This window comes from Scatophagus argus, chromosome 13 (assembly GCF_020382885.2).
Source record: "Scatophagus argus isolate fScaArg1 chromosome 13, fScaArg1.pri, whole genome shotgun sequence".
Classification (NCBI taxonomy): domain Eukaryota; kingdom Metazoa; phylum Chordata; class Actinopteri; family Scatophagidae; genus Scatophagus; species Scatophagus argus.
This window is the reverse complement of record NC_058505.1, coordinates 10137837-10154065: the sequence shown is the minus strand read 5'-3', so window position 1 is coordinate 10154065 and position 16229 is coordinate 10137837. Positions and strand designations below refer to the sequence as shown.

The 16229-nt window shown below is 42.6% G+C and overlaps 3 protein-coding genes across 4 annotated transcripts in view; 2 read left to right on the top strand and 1 right to left on the bottom strand.

The window, feature by feature from the left end:
• LOC124069871 (tensin-3-like) overlaps nt 1–1698 on the top strand; it is a 30659-nt gene extending 28961 nt beyond the window's left edge. For both annotated transcript variants that reach the window (XM_046409363.1, XM_046409364.1), the window contains one exon: nt 27–1698. In XM_046409363.1, coding sequence (XP_046265319.1) covers nt 27–171 — 145 coding nt within the window. In that variant the 3' untranslated portion in view covers nt 172–1698. The remainder of the gene's footprint in view (nt 1–26) is intronic.
• A 6855-nt stretch (nt 1699–8553) lies between these two features.
• LOC124069923 (insulin-like growth factor-binding protein 3) lies at nt 8554–13642 on the top strand. Its single transcript, XM_046409443.1, has 4 exons — nt 8554–9148; nt 9786–10036; nt 10825–10944; nt 12611–13642. The coding sequence occupies exons 1-4, from the start codon at nt 8758–8760 to the stop codon at nt 12734–12736; spliced, it is 888 nt and encodes a 295-aa protein (XP_046265399.1). The 5' UTR covers nt 8554–8757; the 3' UTR covers nt 12737–13642.
• Nucleotides 13643–13722: 80 nt separating this feature from the next.
• On the bottom strand, nt 13723–15828 carry LOC124069924 (insulin-like growth factor-binding protein 1). The gene is made up of 4 exons (XM_046409444.1): nt 15414–15828; nt 15151–15287; nt 14865–14993; nt 13723–14772 (listed from the first exon to the last, which is right to left on the bottom strand). The coding sequence occupies exons 1-4, from the start codon at nt 15748–15750 to the stop codon at nt 14647–14649; spliced, it is 729 nt and encodes a 242-aa protein (XP_046265400.1). The 5' UTR covers nt 15751–15828; the 3' UTR covers nt 13723–14646.
• Between the last annotated feature and the right edge of the window lie 401 nt (nt 15829–16229).

The window sequence follows — 16229 nt, the reverse complement described above, 5'->3', positions numbered from 1 at the left end:
TAAGTATTTTGCTCCACCTTTTGCAGGATCTTTGGCTTTGTGGCAAGGAAAACTGGCACTTCCACGGACAACGTATGTCACCTGTTTGCAGAGCATGACCCCGAGCAGCCAGCAAGCGCCATCGTCAACTTCGTTTCCAAGGTGATGATTGGCTCGCAGAAGAGTAAGTAGGACAGCCTCGGACTGAGCTGATCACCTGGACAGGCTTTCACAGAGAGTAGAATAAAAGGAAGAAAGACTGAAAGGTTGAACGGATGGCAAAATATAAGGACTGAAGGTGATACTGACTTTTGATATTAACTGGATGTTACATACATAATGACCACTTAGGACTTTGAATAACCATTTTTAATATTAAAAAAAATCTAAATCTCCTTCAGTTATGTTGTTTTTCTTTTCTGTAAAATGAACTGTAAAGTAGCCAGTAAGAAATCAACAAAATAATGAGAAATGTGTAATCTCTTTTTACTGGTTGACAACTGTAACGTCTTACACAGTTAAATAACATATTTTTAAGTTACATAACACAAAGGCTGTTTTTCTTAGTCCTGCAGTTCTCTGGACGAATCAAGAAAACTTTACTTTGTTGCATGTCATTTTTTTTCTAATATTTAACCAAAACAAACTTCATTAAAGCTATTAAAAGTCTATAAAGGTTGTAGCACATATAGAAGCACATCTGGGCTGCATCTGTCCATGAAGCATGCAGTATTTTGGAGTTAAAATGTTGAAAAGCAGTGCAGAAAATGTGTATAATTTGGACTGGAAGACAGGAAATGTCACGTACAGGATTACCTTATTTTATCTATGCAATGTAAAGTTTTATTTTTTTAAACCACAGCCTTCTGTACATGTGCAGCATGTATGTGGCTCCTCGGAATTTGTTCAGTTCTTAAGGTGTATGTGTATATGACCACTCTTAAAGCTGCCTGCAACATTTTTGATGAACGTGTGCGAGTGTGTGTGTTGAAATGAGAGATGCCATAGAAAATAATTTAATTAAACCCTAATATATTGACTTGCTATGGTTAAAAACACAGTACTTTGAGTAAATAATACAAGTGGCATACTACTCAGCTGCCAATTTTTTTACTTTATTTCTTCCTCTTTTGTGGGGAGGGGGGGGGGCTCGTGGCCACAAACAGCACTGCAGTGTTTCAGTATCAAAAATGCATCAGTATCCTCGATTTTGTATATGAATTTAAAAGAAAATGTTAAAGGCTGCTATATGGAGAGATCAAATGCTGTCAGAACAGCGTTGCTCTTTTACCAGTTCTTACTAGGAAGAAAATCACTCAGAGTTGGAATTGCACAAATAAATCTTGGTTATGACATATCATCCCGTTAGTCATCTGTCAGTTACATAATACAATGTTACCTGCTCTGCGACAAACATAAAGCTGTTTTATTACCCCAGTTGAGTGCTTGTTGGCATCGTGTGTGACATGATGTCGGTAAATCTTCAACTTTTTGTTTTGTGCAGCCATTTTATCCAGAGAGGGACCTTCCACCACAGTACAGCTCTGTTGATATTCTTACACTGACTATGTACACGTGTTACCTTATTATGACCTATTATCTGTACCTCATATCTTATACTGTGCCTCTGTGTATGACATGCTATGTGTGAACAGTTTATTTGTATATTGATATGGCATTGTTTGATGTGTTCTGTAAATAAACAGACTGAAACATTTATTTCATCTTGGTGGTCTGTTTAAAGTGCTGTATAGCCAGAACGGTGGGGCGAGACACCAGAAAGGATCCTGACCAACAACCGTTTGGTAGCGTTTTACACCTCGTTGAACAGATTAAACAAAAGAGAAACAGTGTATTAATTAGCGAGGTGCTGGTAGTTGATTACATTTGAACAGAGCCAGTCAAGCTGTGTCACCCTGTTTCCTGTCTTTTACTGAGCCAAGGTATCAGTTTCATACTTCGTTACCAAACACTCATTAGAGGTGGAACAACCTTCATATCCAGCTACTTCTGCAAGAAAATCAGTAAGTGTGTCCCAACATGTCTAACATTTCTGTTAACATATTGTGTGCTATACTTTTGTTTGCTGTTCAGTTTCCTTTCTGGTCGTTCCATTCACTCTGGAAGAATTACATACATATTCTACATGAGTTTTCTTCCAGCACACTGAGTTCACTGCAGAACTTAAGACAGCATGCACACATCTTGCCTGGATCCAAGTCTAAACCATGACTGGAGTATCAGTCACAAGTTTCTAGCTTTAGTGTCTTCCTAAATACCCAATTAAAAAGTATTCTTATTCTGATAACCGCTAATCCAAGTACAAAGAAGGATTTGAAAATTAAGCAGATCATGACACTGTTTTCCAGGGGTCAGTAAATGAGGAAACTCTGCTTTAAAGTATTGTTGTAAAGAAACAAATAGCTTCAGTTCAACTTACAGCCAGCAGAGGACACTAGCAACACAACACTTATGATCCTGCACATGAGTGGAGTGGTTCTGTTATATGGCTTATAACTTGCTGTAGCTCAAAGGTGAAATGGTTAATGGTGACAGCGATAAGTGGACCACCACCACACCTCTCAATAAGGCTCTTTGTCAGTGCATCTGCACAGATCCAAAACACACGTGTCCACTGTCTCATTTGTAAAATGCAGTAAAAGAGGATTTTTACCTGCACTCAAGCCCGGACAGGTCGCTCTAATGGTGCTGAGAGGGAATAAAAATTGCAGAGCCTAGCCAAGGAGGGAGGAAATGTGTAATGGGGGTAGACCCTCCCTCCTCCTTCTTCACTGCTGTCCCTCTGCAGGTGGTGAAAGTGAAGAATTCCCGGGGAGGGCAGGAAGGAAGTGAAGGCCCAGGTGTGGTGGCTGCAGAGATCCCAGAGCTCGTCTTCCTCTGTTATTTAGTATGGAGTGGTCTTGAAATAAAAAAGCTGGGGAAAGTCCAGAAAGCAATATTATTAGACTGCAGGAATCCTTCAGATCAGACAATATTCCACACAGATAACGACAGTGTGCGTGAGCGTGAAGAGAGCTGTGCTACAGACAAGAAATTACCTGAGAGTAGGAATAGACTTCTTTTCCAACCCTTAACCTACACATGAGTCTCTGCAATATAATCGCTGCTATTGTGTTGACACGCCTGACCTGAGCAAGGACCCGTAACAGACACTGATTAAGCCTGTCATACACACTATGCCTGTCTCAGCAAATAACAGCTTTCCAATAAATTTCACAGATTTACACCAGTCCTTTCTTGCAGACTGAAGCCAGTAGAGTTTCCCTTTGCATATGATGTGGACGTGAAAGGCCCTGTTTATCAGGTTGACCAAACACATTCCCATTTGTCCAGCACCCCAGTTCTACAGCATTTTTACAGCCACTTAATTAGAGGGTCAGCTCTCTTCCTCTGAGGACGAATAAAGGAAGCATAAATAGAAAGTGCTTTCTGGGATGGCTGCACAATTTGAGGCCCCTGTTTGGTTTTCAACAGACGCTGAAACCTCATAACACGCTGCTAGATTAATTGCGGGCTTTCACGGTGGGGCATGTCAATGGTTAGGTCAGATCATGTTGATGCCCATCAGTGCATCATTAGCAGTTTGGACTATTATTTTGTCATTTAAAAATGCATGTGAAAGTGTCAAAGCTGCCAATATGTGGGACATTCGCGGAGAAACCCAAACAGCTTGTGATGTATTTCTGTCTGAAAGGCGACCCAATAACTAGGTTAAGGTAGTAAGTTGCAGAGCTCACGGGTGCCCGTTGTACTCGCTGACTGAAGCTGTTTAGGGGTCTCAGCAGGCCATGATCAACAAGCAGTGAGGTCAGGTGTTGCCTTAGGGGTGGTATTTTGTGTTTACATCAGAGGAAAGGTGTTGTGAAAAACCACCAGTGGCATTAAAAATTACACACCTCACCAATTTATTACATCTTATGAATAGTTTCCACTGGCTGATCTCTATTCACTATAACATGGACCAGCAAAATAAACTGCACCAAAAAATAAGCTACACATTAACAATTACATATTGACTGGCGTCCAGTTCAGGGTGAACCTCGCCTCTCGCCCGTAGTCAGCTGGGATAGGGTCCAGTCCCCGCGCAACCCTGACGTATAGAAAATGAATGAATGAATTAACAATTACATATAACTGAATAAAATACATTAAAGGTGCAGTATGTAGTAGTATGTAGTAGTATGTATATTGGCATCTGGTGGTGAGGTCGCAGATTGCAACCAAATGAATGCCTCTCCCCTCATCCTCATCAGACAGTTAGGAGAACCTACGGTGGTCGTTGAAAACGTGAAAGGCCCTCTCTGGAGCCAGTGTTTGGTTTGTCCATTCTAGGCTACGGTATAAATATGACGTTGTAACAGGAAAGCGGACCCACTGACTCAGTAGGCGTTATGGGCTCATTCTGAGGCAATAGAAACACAAGACTAATTAGAACAAAATTATGATTACATTCCATTTCTGCTAATAGAACACAATGGACCTTTAAATAGCAAAAGGAAAATGAACAGAAATGATATGGGAAATGTCTAAAATAAATAAAACAAAAAAGGAAAAACAATAAAACTAAATCTGACTTGCATACTGATACTATAGAAAGTGAATTAGATTAGCTGGGTGAACCTGTCAGAGACAGCTTTTCATACCATGAAAACTCTTTGTCTTTGTTCTTCATTTCAGCATCTGACCACATGTTGCAACCACAGACCACCATCACTTATAAAATAAATGGAGCATCTGCAAGGGACATTCCCTCCTCCACCAACTGTAATTTTGCCTTTGTTTACAATGAGTTATGGTGTGTTGTTGTCAGTGAGAAAATGACACATGGCCGTACAAGAATAGATTATATGCAGTTGTCCATTTCATTTGTATTTAAAACATTTCCTTGTGGGTTGCAAACACTCCAAGCGAGAAATCATAATTGAAGCATGAATGAAAAAGCACTTTGTACTCAATTAGAAACAGTTCTAAGGGCAGTATGTTTACATAAAAATCATGCTTTCCACATGATTCACGTAACATAGTTCTTGAAAAATAAGGCTCAGAGACAGGGAGGCTGAAAGAGATCGTGAGAATCAGTATGTTTTGCACATGTGAACAAATGCACATACATGTGTGAATACATGTTCAAAAGTCCTACCCATAAGAGAGGAGAAAGACAGACATAGGAAGTAATACGGTCTGGGGGGGGGGGGGGTCCGTCCATGAAGTGAGTGGCGCCACTCTCAGCCCACTTCCGAGCACTCTGCAATCCGTCAGGCTGAGTGCTGAGAGTTCCTCTTTCTCCGTCCTCCACTTCGCTCAGGCCTAATTACAGCCTTTGACTGCCTCGGGGGCCAAGCCTCCAGAAATGGGGACCACGACAGCTCCATGAACAGACAACTCCAAAAAAATAATTAACCGAACCTGGAATCGGATGAAAGGTGCCGTTTTGCCCTTTTGGCTCTTTTATTTTGTTCACCATCCAAACCACATCTAATAATCAGCAAAATGTAGAAGCTCTGAGTGGGTGCCAGCCAGAGCACAATCAAAGGGAAACGATGATCATATTAATCATGGAGACCTTTACGTCCAATTCATTTGTGATGTGAGCCTGCTCAAAAAAGACCTCAGAAGGAGGCAATTATATGAGAGACGGTCACGAGACTACAGGAGGAAAAAAGAATAACATTGACCATACCAGACTTGTCATGTGATCTGTGGCAGCCTCATTCCTGAACAGTCTCACCATTCCTCCCTGATTCCAACACACCTACATACACTACGTATCCACACATTCCCCCTGTAGACACACCAGACCCCCACTGCCATCCCAAATTCCATGTGAGAATGAGGAAAGAGTTGGTTGATGTTTGAGAGTGGGGGGCACACACACACACACACACACACACACACACATCTTTCTTTTGCTTTAACCCAGACATGTTCTGCAGACCTCCAGCTGATTAAACTATGTGCTTTTCAAATCAGTGAGCTTTGGCCCTCGCTGCAGATTCTTGTGCTTTTCCTCGTCACCACAGTAACGCCATCCTCTCTATCTCTTAAATGAAAGGAATTCCGATATTCACGTCCTGCCTGCGACTGAACTGAAGGAAAGTAGAACATATCTTTGTGAAAGGAACGTCACATCGCCCTAAATGTATTTTTGTTTTATTTGTAATGAGACCCTGTACAAAAACACATAAAACACACCTTTGCAATTGTACCCAGAGTTATCACACGCAGCTGTAGTTGCAAATGTTCATGTCTGAAATCTTTGAAATGATATTTTTCAACACTATGAAGATCTTTTTTGTTGAAAAGCCAAATCTATGTACCACTACAGGTGAGATTTTTTTGTGTTCTAATTTGAATGGCTTTAATAAATAATGTTATGATGTTGTTATAATACTAAATACAGGCATGGGGAAAGCACACATGAGAATACCTGTGAAATCCCAAGGCAGACATTCAGTAGCTGGAATATTTAGCCTATTGTAAGCTACAGCACAACTGCTGGGGCCAATGCGGATCTCTCTCACAGGTTCGAGCAAGTGCATCTGATTTGTCCAAATCATCTTAAAACAGTGGAAAATTGTTCCGGATTAGCAATGGACAAGCCTTTGACAGGAGGTTATGTTTAACACATGTACAGTAATATCCTGTGTGTGCAAAAGCAAATTCTTCACACTCCCTCTTTATTGAGTGGCTGCTCTGCGGGACGACATTCCTCCGGTACATTACTCCCTGTGCCCGACGCTCTCCTCTGCTATGCTGAATATGCACAGGTGGCTGAGAGACCCCCTTCCGAAGAACTCTGAGCGGAGGAGAGGGAGGAAAATCAGCAGGCTTTTTTTTTTTCAGCTTATGAAACAAATGTTTGGCATTCCACTGAGCACCGCTCTGCTGTAGGCCTGTCTATTAACAGGCCGCAGTACGCCAGGGCTTGTTGGCAACTTATTTGACGTTGGCTTCCAAGAAAATTCAAAAGCAAAAAAAAAAAAAAAAGGAACTGTACACCTCACCTCTCCTGCTGTTATTCCTTTGAGGTATTTTGGACATTTTTTCTGTGTGCGTATTCCCTCTCTCATCTGTAACCAATTAATAGTGGAGCTAAAAATGCTACAGATGTAATTACTCAGGAATTTTCTCACTTACATGTGTGGTATGTGTCCTTATTTTAAGGTCTGCTTTGTAGCACTGACAAATTACCAGAACAGTACCAACTATGTCACACGCCCTAACAACAAGTTCAGGGACCACTGCTTTACTGTATGTGTGAAGAACAGGTACATGAGGAGCATTATGTGCACACCCTGAATGCCATATGGGCAGGTCACCTTGAATTATGTTCGGCTGGTGGATTTTCTTCATAAAAAACTGATTGTGTAGACTGATAGCGGCAGCTCCTGTGGCTGAATTATATTTTGACTTTCATCTGGCCCACATGAAAACTGCTTACTGTAAAATCTCATCGCTTGGATCACCTTTGTCCCACTTACAGAGCTCAGGCCTATAGTGTTACTTCTTTACAAGCTTTTGATGCCACATTTCTGCAGAATGACTTGCAAATGCCGAGATTTGAAGTAAATAAAGAGATGAACATCATATAATCTGCACATGGGGGGAGTAAAATGTACAGAGAAGTTTCAAAAGTAAATTAATCATTATGCAGATGGACCCCTTTTGTTTCATCTATTAAAATACATAATATTTAACAAGATAGGTATTCTTTTTGTAGTTAAAGTATTATAGCTACTGCAATAAATATAGCTGTGAAAACAAAACAAATATTTGCTGTACTGAAGTATGAAGAGTAAATGTGCTTATGTGTCAGTTCTTTAATATATCATCTGCGCCGCAGCTAATACAGCATCAACGCTTGAAATAATCATCTTACGCACATATCGTGCGCTTAAACGCACACGGGTCGCGCAGGGTCATGTGCCGCAGCTTCTTGAGCCGCAGATTAGTGGACATACACACATTCAAACACACACACAGGCGTGCGCAGGAACAGTAAACACACACACACACACACACACACACACCAAAGGGGGGTGGGCACACAGAGTATAGCAGATGAGGCCATTTAAGTCTTTTAAATTCACAGCAAGTGTCACTGATTAATTGAAAAATTAGAGTTGCATTAAGACTGACAAAGCTGTAAATGGCTCTCTCTGTCTCTCTCTCACACACACGCACGCACACACACACACACACACACATCACACACACACACACATCACAAGCACACACCATTGGCGCCCCCTATGAACGAATCTGCGCATTGCAGATGCTAGGACCTTCTCCTGCGTGTGGGCTCCTCAAACTGAAAGTTGATACACGTTGAAAAATATTTCTGTGTATTTTCATCTGCAGTATTTCCTCGAATGTGTGTAACAGCCTGACGTCTAACTGCATTATATATTGAAATGTGTTCAGAACATTCAGACACAATGTAAATAAATCCCTCAGGAAAGGTTAAAAAAAATAGATAATTAAAGATTTATTTTCATTTTACTCCAAATAAATAAATCTTAAGAAGATATACCGTAAATCTTGTTCTACTGCTCTGCAGAAACTTTGACGCTCGGATGGTTTTAAGGGAATAACGGATTTGAAGCAATTCATCAGAAGACCACAAGCCATTCGGGGGTGTGACTACACTCACTGGGGTCTATATATTGAGATGTTTTGTCCGGTGGCTTTATGTGAATGAGAGGGAAGCTGCCCAGAGAAAAGTCACCGCAGTGCGCTTCCTCACTTTGACACCATATGCTCTCCGACGCCACAATGGATTCCTGTTTTCGCGCACTTTGCATGACTTTTGTCCTGGCATCGTTCAGCCGGAGGTCAGGTGCGGTCGGACCGGTTATCAAATGCGAGCCATGTGATGTGGGAGCGCGGCTTTTGTGCAAACCTTTACCCAAGGACTGCGCCGAGAAAGTCCGCGAACCGGGCTGCGGCTGCTGCATGACTTGCGCGTTGAGCTTCGGCCAGCCGTGCGGCGTGTACACCGGGAGATGTGGATCCGGACTGACTTGTCAGCATCAGCCCGGTGAGACGAAACCTCTGCAGGCTCTGCTGGAGGGACGGGGGATTTGTGCAAACGCTACTAATAAACGACTTGCCGCCAGACCAATACCTCCTGTCAATGAACTGCCAGGTAATTCTTTTTACTTAGTGGTGACATTTATTAGGTCAGTTTTGGCAAGATGTTTCTGCTATAATATGCACGGTCTGTTTACAGGTGATACTTGACTTTAATAATCCAACTGAAAAAGGATGAGGCAAGTTTAAGCTTAGAGATTTATGTGCCTGAAAAGAGAGGTGCAGGGTTAGGGTTAGGGTTGATAAAGGTGTTCAGCTCTAGATGCATTACCAAAGACTGAATGTTGATGATTTTAAACTATTCAGCAGGGTTGTGTTTGTGTTGTCTGATGGTGGTAAAATATGTGACAACACAGCAGTGCACAAATGTTGCTCTGCAGATGTAAGAAAATCTGTTTGTTTGGTGCAAAACCCTGATGTTTTTAATCAGTGAAAGTGAAAATGAAAATCGTAGTGCAAAGATGCTCATTCCCGCTAGTGATGATTCATATTTCAGTCATAACATAATCACAATATTATTTTTTTTTCATAGTATTGTGCAGACCGAGTGGTGGTGGTCTTGCATGTTTCTATTCATTTTCTGCCAAAACTGACAGATGCATATCATCCCAGGAAATGCTTCTGAAAAATGGATCACCTGACCTCCAAGTTGCAGTTTTTGTGAATTGACACATGTTGTTCTCAAACTTTAGCAGAGAATATTGAGACTCAGGACGAGGAGAGGAATTCCACCGGCTCAGGTCTCCAAACCTCATACAGCACCCACAGACCCAAGGGACCCCTGAGACCTCTGCTTCACCCCTTTTTCCCCTCTGCCAAGTCGGACGCCCTCAGATGGGAGCAGCAGAAGAGAACCCAGAGGTTTAAAATGGAGGAGCTCCCGGGACCACTCATCACAGACCAACAAAACTTCTCTCTAGAGACCAAACAGGAGCCTGATTATGTAAGTACCACAACCAATATTTTTCTCTCTTCAGAGCATACCGGAGGAATGTTTTTCTCCTCTTCCTCTGTGTTTTGGTGTTTTTCCTCTCCCTGCGGGTGATGAAATGTTTTGGGTAGTGGTGCTGATGGTTGGCAGACATCGTGAGCAGTAGAATGGCATTGCAGCGAGCGGGTATGATGGCCCTGCGGCTGACCTGGGTCAGGCGGTTGTTTGGCCACAAGGCGTCCGCGTGCCGGCTGTACTGGGAGCCAACGAATGATGGATTGGCCTATGTGAGTGCCTATTGGGAAGCCCTGCTGCTATTTTGATCTTCTCTTTGGCCAGAGAAGTGAGCACACACTAGTAATGGGCTTTGACTGGTTGCTTTGATTAGTGACTGGAGTACTTGGACTTGAGGACAAGCCTTTTGGCCCCTTCTTTGAGCTCTTTGAATTCACTTTATCCCCCCATCCTTTGTGTAAAGTGTAAGAGTTCTAAGCAGCTTTGGCAAACCGCTAAGCCGCTACAAATCAGAGAGATGAATTAATTTCTCATCCGTCACCTCTTTCATATTGCAGCCACCGTTGTTGAATCGTTGCAGCAGGGCAGTGTGTGATGCAGTGTGAGTCAGCTTTGTTAACATCTTCATTAAAAGTAAAACCAAGAGAGTTTATGTCAAAATTGCACTGCTAAATAAGATAACATGCGTGAATGGCGTCAGCTGCTCTATCCGGTTTCTTGAAGTTGGGATATGTTTGGGTATTGGAGAAAGTACAATAACTGCTTATGTGTTCTCTCATCTGTAGGGTCCCTGTCGGAGGGAGATTGAGAGCATACTCAGCAACCTCAAGATTACAGACATTCTCAACCCCAGAGGTTTCCGCATACCAAACTGTGACAAGAAGGGCTTCTATAAGAAAAAGCAGGTAAAAAAAGAGCGCTTTCTAAGAACCATCATTTGATCCTCACCGTATGCTGAAATACAAATTCACACATCAACTTAAAGAGAGGCCACACATTCTTTAAAAGTCTACTTGATAAAAATTTGTTTACAACTTTGAAAGGCTGCAAAAGGAAACCCACATTTCCTTCCTTACATGCTGCATTAATAAAGATTCGGTGCAAAAGTTAAGTGACTCAAACTTTAGGTCTCCTGCTGCCCAATTACAGATTTGTAGCTGTCCTTCTGTATTCATTGGTAGTTATTAGAGCCTCATCATTACACCACCACACCAGTGAGGTAGACCCTAGCCATTGGCTCTGGAGACAGAAACCACAGGGGCCAAATCCCAGCGGGGTTGACGGCTGGGACGATGGCCGTTTAACGGGAACCCTCCCAGGGAGACAGACGTCAAGGTGGCCACCGGCACCCGATGCACTCCCCCCATAATTGCTGGACTTTTGAGAAGCATGCACAGAAATAGAGCTGCAGCCATCCCCACGCTCACATGGTTCACCCACGATCGGGTTGTAATAAATGAGTGGTTCTGACGCATTCATATGGAGGCACTTAGGGCTCCCGCGCCACTGCATCATCGAGGCAGCTTTTCCTTATAACATAGCAGTCCCTCCTGCTTAATGGAAGCGTTCTCCTTGACCTGCAATCATCTCATAACCCGCCTCACAACTCAGGCTCATTGTCTTTGTTTATGTAGAATGGGCCCACTGTACTGTGCTGAGCCCTGAGGCGCAAAAAGGAGTGGCAGACATTTCACTTTGGTCTGTTTAGTTTGAACATTTGCTTGATTTTAAGCAAAAACATGTCATTTTATTACAGCTCTTAATAACAGTAAATATCTTTATGGAGAAAAATAGTTAATACTGAAACCAGAAACACGTTTGTGCTTAAAATTTCTGTTACTAGTAGTGTGAGTTTTTCCTGCTTAATATCTTGCAACTAAATCGAACACACAACGTGATCTACTTCCCTATACTGCCTTTATAACCTTGGTCTGACAAGAGACCTTCATCTCAGATCAGCCTCTCAGTCAAACGTCACTGAAATATTGAACTAAATAAGGACGCCTTCCTTCCTGATCAGCTCTGACTCTTATGTGGAGCATAGTTGCTTTAGCCCTTGAAATGAATGGCTGCATGTTTTACTAGAGTGGAGACTGACCTTTAGTAAAATTGGCAGTAAAATAACAGCCCTTGGGTAGCTCCACAGACTCTGTAAGTCATTTGTAGTACCCATAATTTGGAGCTGTGGGGTATAATCAGCAACAGATGATTCGTACTGGCCACCAGCTTCTGAAAATAGATCTTGGTTCTCAGTTGTTCACAAACGGGACTAAGCAAATATTTTACCAGGTTTCTGTTTACCTTAAAGGTCTCTATATGTGTGTAACAGGAGGTAGACCATAAAAGCAGCTCAAAATACCACAGCGTGTTGGATAGCCAAGGCTGCGTCGACTCAGCACAATCTGACCATTAATGCCTCTTAACTATTGCTGTTCTACTTCATTGAGTAAAGTGGCTTGTTACCCATAATGCTGTATATTCATCTGGATTTGCACATTTAGCACACACACACATGCACTCACACCGTATTTCTCTTCCCTCCCTTCACTTTGTGCGTTCCTTCGCTTTCAGTGCCGTCCATCCAAAGGCAGAAAGCGAGGCTTCTGTTGGTGTGTGGACAAATACGGGCAGCCTCTGCCAGGTTTTGATGGGAAGGAGCGAGGAGACGCCCAGTACTACAACTCCGAGAGCCAATAGGAGCAGAGCAGGACAGAGGGAGGGAGGGTGGTAGTAAGCGCAAGAAGAATTGTAAACAAATGGAGACACTGAGGATATTGGGAGAGAGGTCAAGAGATGGCTCAGCCGATATATGGATGTTTGCTATTTCTATCTGTTGCCCGTGGGACCTTTTCTGAGGCAGAGCGAAGGGAACAGAGGAAGAGTACCAGGAGGACAAAAGGCTCCTGATTCAGTCTGAACCTTTCTGTGATGGATTCTTCATGAGCTGTTTGTCTACGACAAGACGACGCCTGAGAAGAGGATACACCCGAAGAGCTGATGTCAGAAGCCTTCTGCTGATCTGTACTCGTCACAAACATCGACGAGAGCGTTCTTCTTTTACGCACAACTTACGAGGCATTGCACACGTGTACATGCTTGTGATGTGTAATCTTAATTTGTATGCTTGTGATTTGTTCTAAAGACATTGCGTGTGGTCATGACAACTATAAAATGTATGTATGTACGTCTGTATGTATGAAAATGTCTTTCACAGTAAGCATGTGGTGCCTTACTAAGAAATCCTGTTCCTATGCATTCCGTTTTTCCTGGTTGCTTCCTGCTCCTCAGGGAGTTGGACTGCTGAACTGTGCAGCTCAAACACTACAGTGCATCTAAAGTTTTTTGAAGCTTGGTCTCAAGCCGCAGAAAGAGTGACATTTCCTTTAAATTGTGTTGTGGTTGTTACTGTTTTGTCGTCACTTTGCATAAGCTGAATTTTTGGGATAAAGGCCACAAACCAATATCTCTGATCTCTGTATAGCTGGTGATAATTTTCACCACTCGTCTTGGTTTAAGTAAATATGCTGTTTGCATGTACAATGCAACCCTTAGAGGTTTATTTTTACTTAATAAAGGCAATATAAAATTAGTCACATGTTGCATTTTTGTTTCCTACTCTTTATCTTGCCTTCTCATGATTTGAGCGTATATGAAACTGTGGAAAAACACATTTAAACATGACTCCATCATAGTGAAATAACATTTTAATTGGATGCACGTCCACGGAATTGGCACATGTACATTCTTTCAACATAAACAAATAACGGAATAGCAGCATTCCTGATACAGAGCATTCACAAGCAATTAGGTTCACCGCACGAGTTCAGAAGCTAACAAAAGCTCGAACACGAGTGAGTCATAATAAATACGCGAATATATGCAAGGATCGGTCAAAAGAAAGACAAATAAAAGTCCCTAATGTGAGAAAAGTGACATTGAGAAGAGCTCTCAGCAATCCTCTGCTAAACCTGTGGATCTGCAGAGACCAGTAGAGGTAGACAAATGCAGAACAACCCATCCCAAACCTCACTGTGGCTTGGATGAGTTCTGATATGTTTGTGCTTGGCCACCGTGCACATACTTGTGGCACTTTAAGTATTTCCCCCAATACCCATTGAGGAAACGCGAATGGAGATACATTCAGACAATGTCAACATGTTGAATGAATGAGCGGCTGTGTCGTTTCGTGCCGTGCGCAGCTCCAGTTTTGAATGAATTAAAAGAAAAAAGAAAAAAAAACGGATCCTGAAGAGGGCTTGGCAGAGCTGTGAACTTGTGGTTTTGAGCAAAGGAGTTATTTAGTCAGAAACACAAATGTATACAGTGTTGCCGTATTTACAATCGCAAAACATAGGCAAACATATAAAAAATCTAAAAATGACAAATGGTTATTGCTCTAAGAATATACAACTCTGAATAAATAAGTTGATAGATACACACATCATGTAAATAAAATGAGAGGAAATTTCCCCCTCTAAGACAGGATGTCTCATTATTGTCTCACACTACTTTCTCATTTTAAGTTAGAAAATAAATTTGCTTCTCTCTCTCTCTCTCTCTCTCTCTCTCTCTCTCTGTGTAAGAGTTTTAATGAGTCAGTTCATCCTTCAGTGAGTGACTTCTTGATGACATTCTGAGTCACCAAGCAGGTCGCTTGAACCTGGGATCTTCTTCCCATTCCAGGAAGAGACACACCAGCAGCGGGCAGGCGGTCCAACCAAGGATGACTCACACTGAGAAACAGAGAAACCACACGAATAAGTCAGCCACTAGTTTGGAAGTGAATCTCTTGAATTTTCTTCTGCGAAATGCTAAACATTCCCACCTGCTTGGCCTTGTAGAAGCCGTGCTTGTCACAGTTGGGGAGGTAGAAAGTCGTGAACTTCTCTCCCAGTTTCTGTTGAGAGCTGGTTATCGTGTCCAGTGCTGCACGCAGTTCGATGTGACAGGGACCCTGTGAAAAAAATAAAGACAAATAGTGAGGACTATGCCCACATGCAAGCAAACATTAAATCAATCCCATTTATCTCGCTCAAAAATTCACTGCTTATCAAATCCAAGTGCTCCCTCTAGTGGAAGGAAGGTAAATAATTCTGTTTTTTTTCCCTCACCTGTTGTACCAGTTTGTTGCGGATGGCATTGAGCTTGGCCTTGATACTCTCCTGGCCCTCACCAGTGTCTTGGTGGTCAGCAGGTATGTTGAGGTACAGATGCAGGGAGCCATAGTCGGTCAACCCATCAACTTCCTCTGTGCAGGTTCCAGAAAAAGAGTAATGAAAACGACAATAAAAATAATTATTTTTTTGATCAGAGGTTTGGTGTTTTTTTTTTTTTTTTTTTAAGATTACATAGTGAGCATAGATAGTGAACATACCTTGGCTCAGATCTTCAGTGCAGACCCCCTGTCCTCTGGTCAAAGCATGGAGCGGTCTGGCCTCGCCGGGCCTGGGAGTGCAGCGGAGACCCTCTCCGCAGTGGGCTGTGTGAACCCCACAGGATGCTCCTTTCTCCAGAGCGCAGGCCATGCAGCAGCCGCAGCCGGGCTCCCTTAGCACCTGCTGACAGTCTGCTGGGATGGAAGGACAGTTGCTCAGTTTCTCCTGCGTGCAGGGGGCACATCGGATGGGTTCCGGTCCCACCACTGGGGATGACCTCACCAAGGCCAGATACCCTGCTGCCACCAGTATCAGCTTCTCATACAATCCAGTCATCTCCTTTCTTCAGGCGAATATGCTCTTCTTTTTGGACTTGATTCTGCAATGACTGTACTTTTCCTTCTAAACTGAATTCTCTGAACCGGCGGTATTTATGAAGAGACCTGGCCTCCACAGGGGTTAATGATTGACACACGGACCACAGTTATAAAATATTTTTGACAAAGCCGCTGTAAACCGTGGATGACCCTGTTTGACGTGTGTAGATCCAGGTTCACAAGGTCTGCTGTCAATATTGACTTTGGAACATAAAAGGTTGCACATCAAAACAAGCCTGTTTTTGGACGACCAAATTACCGATCTGGGCCTTTTACCTTTGAGGTTATGACAACAGTGACATGAATACTGCTTTTTGAAGAAGTGCACCAATCAAGTAGTAATGAATAACATACACAGTGAGGAATGCTTCATAATCCAATGGGTTACAGGCTGTAAGATAATGACGATGATTTTAAAAACAACAAAGCGCCATTGTT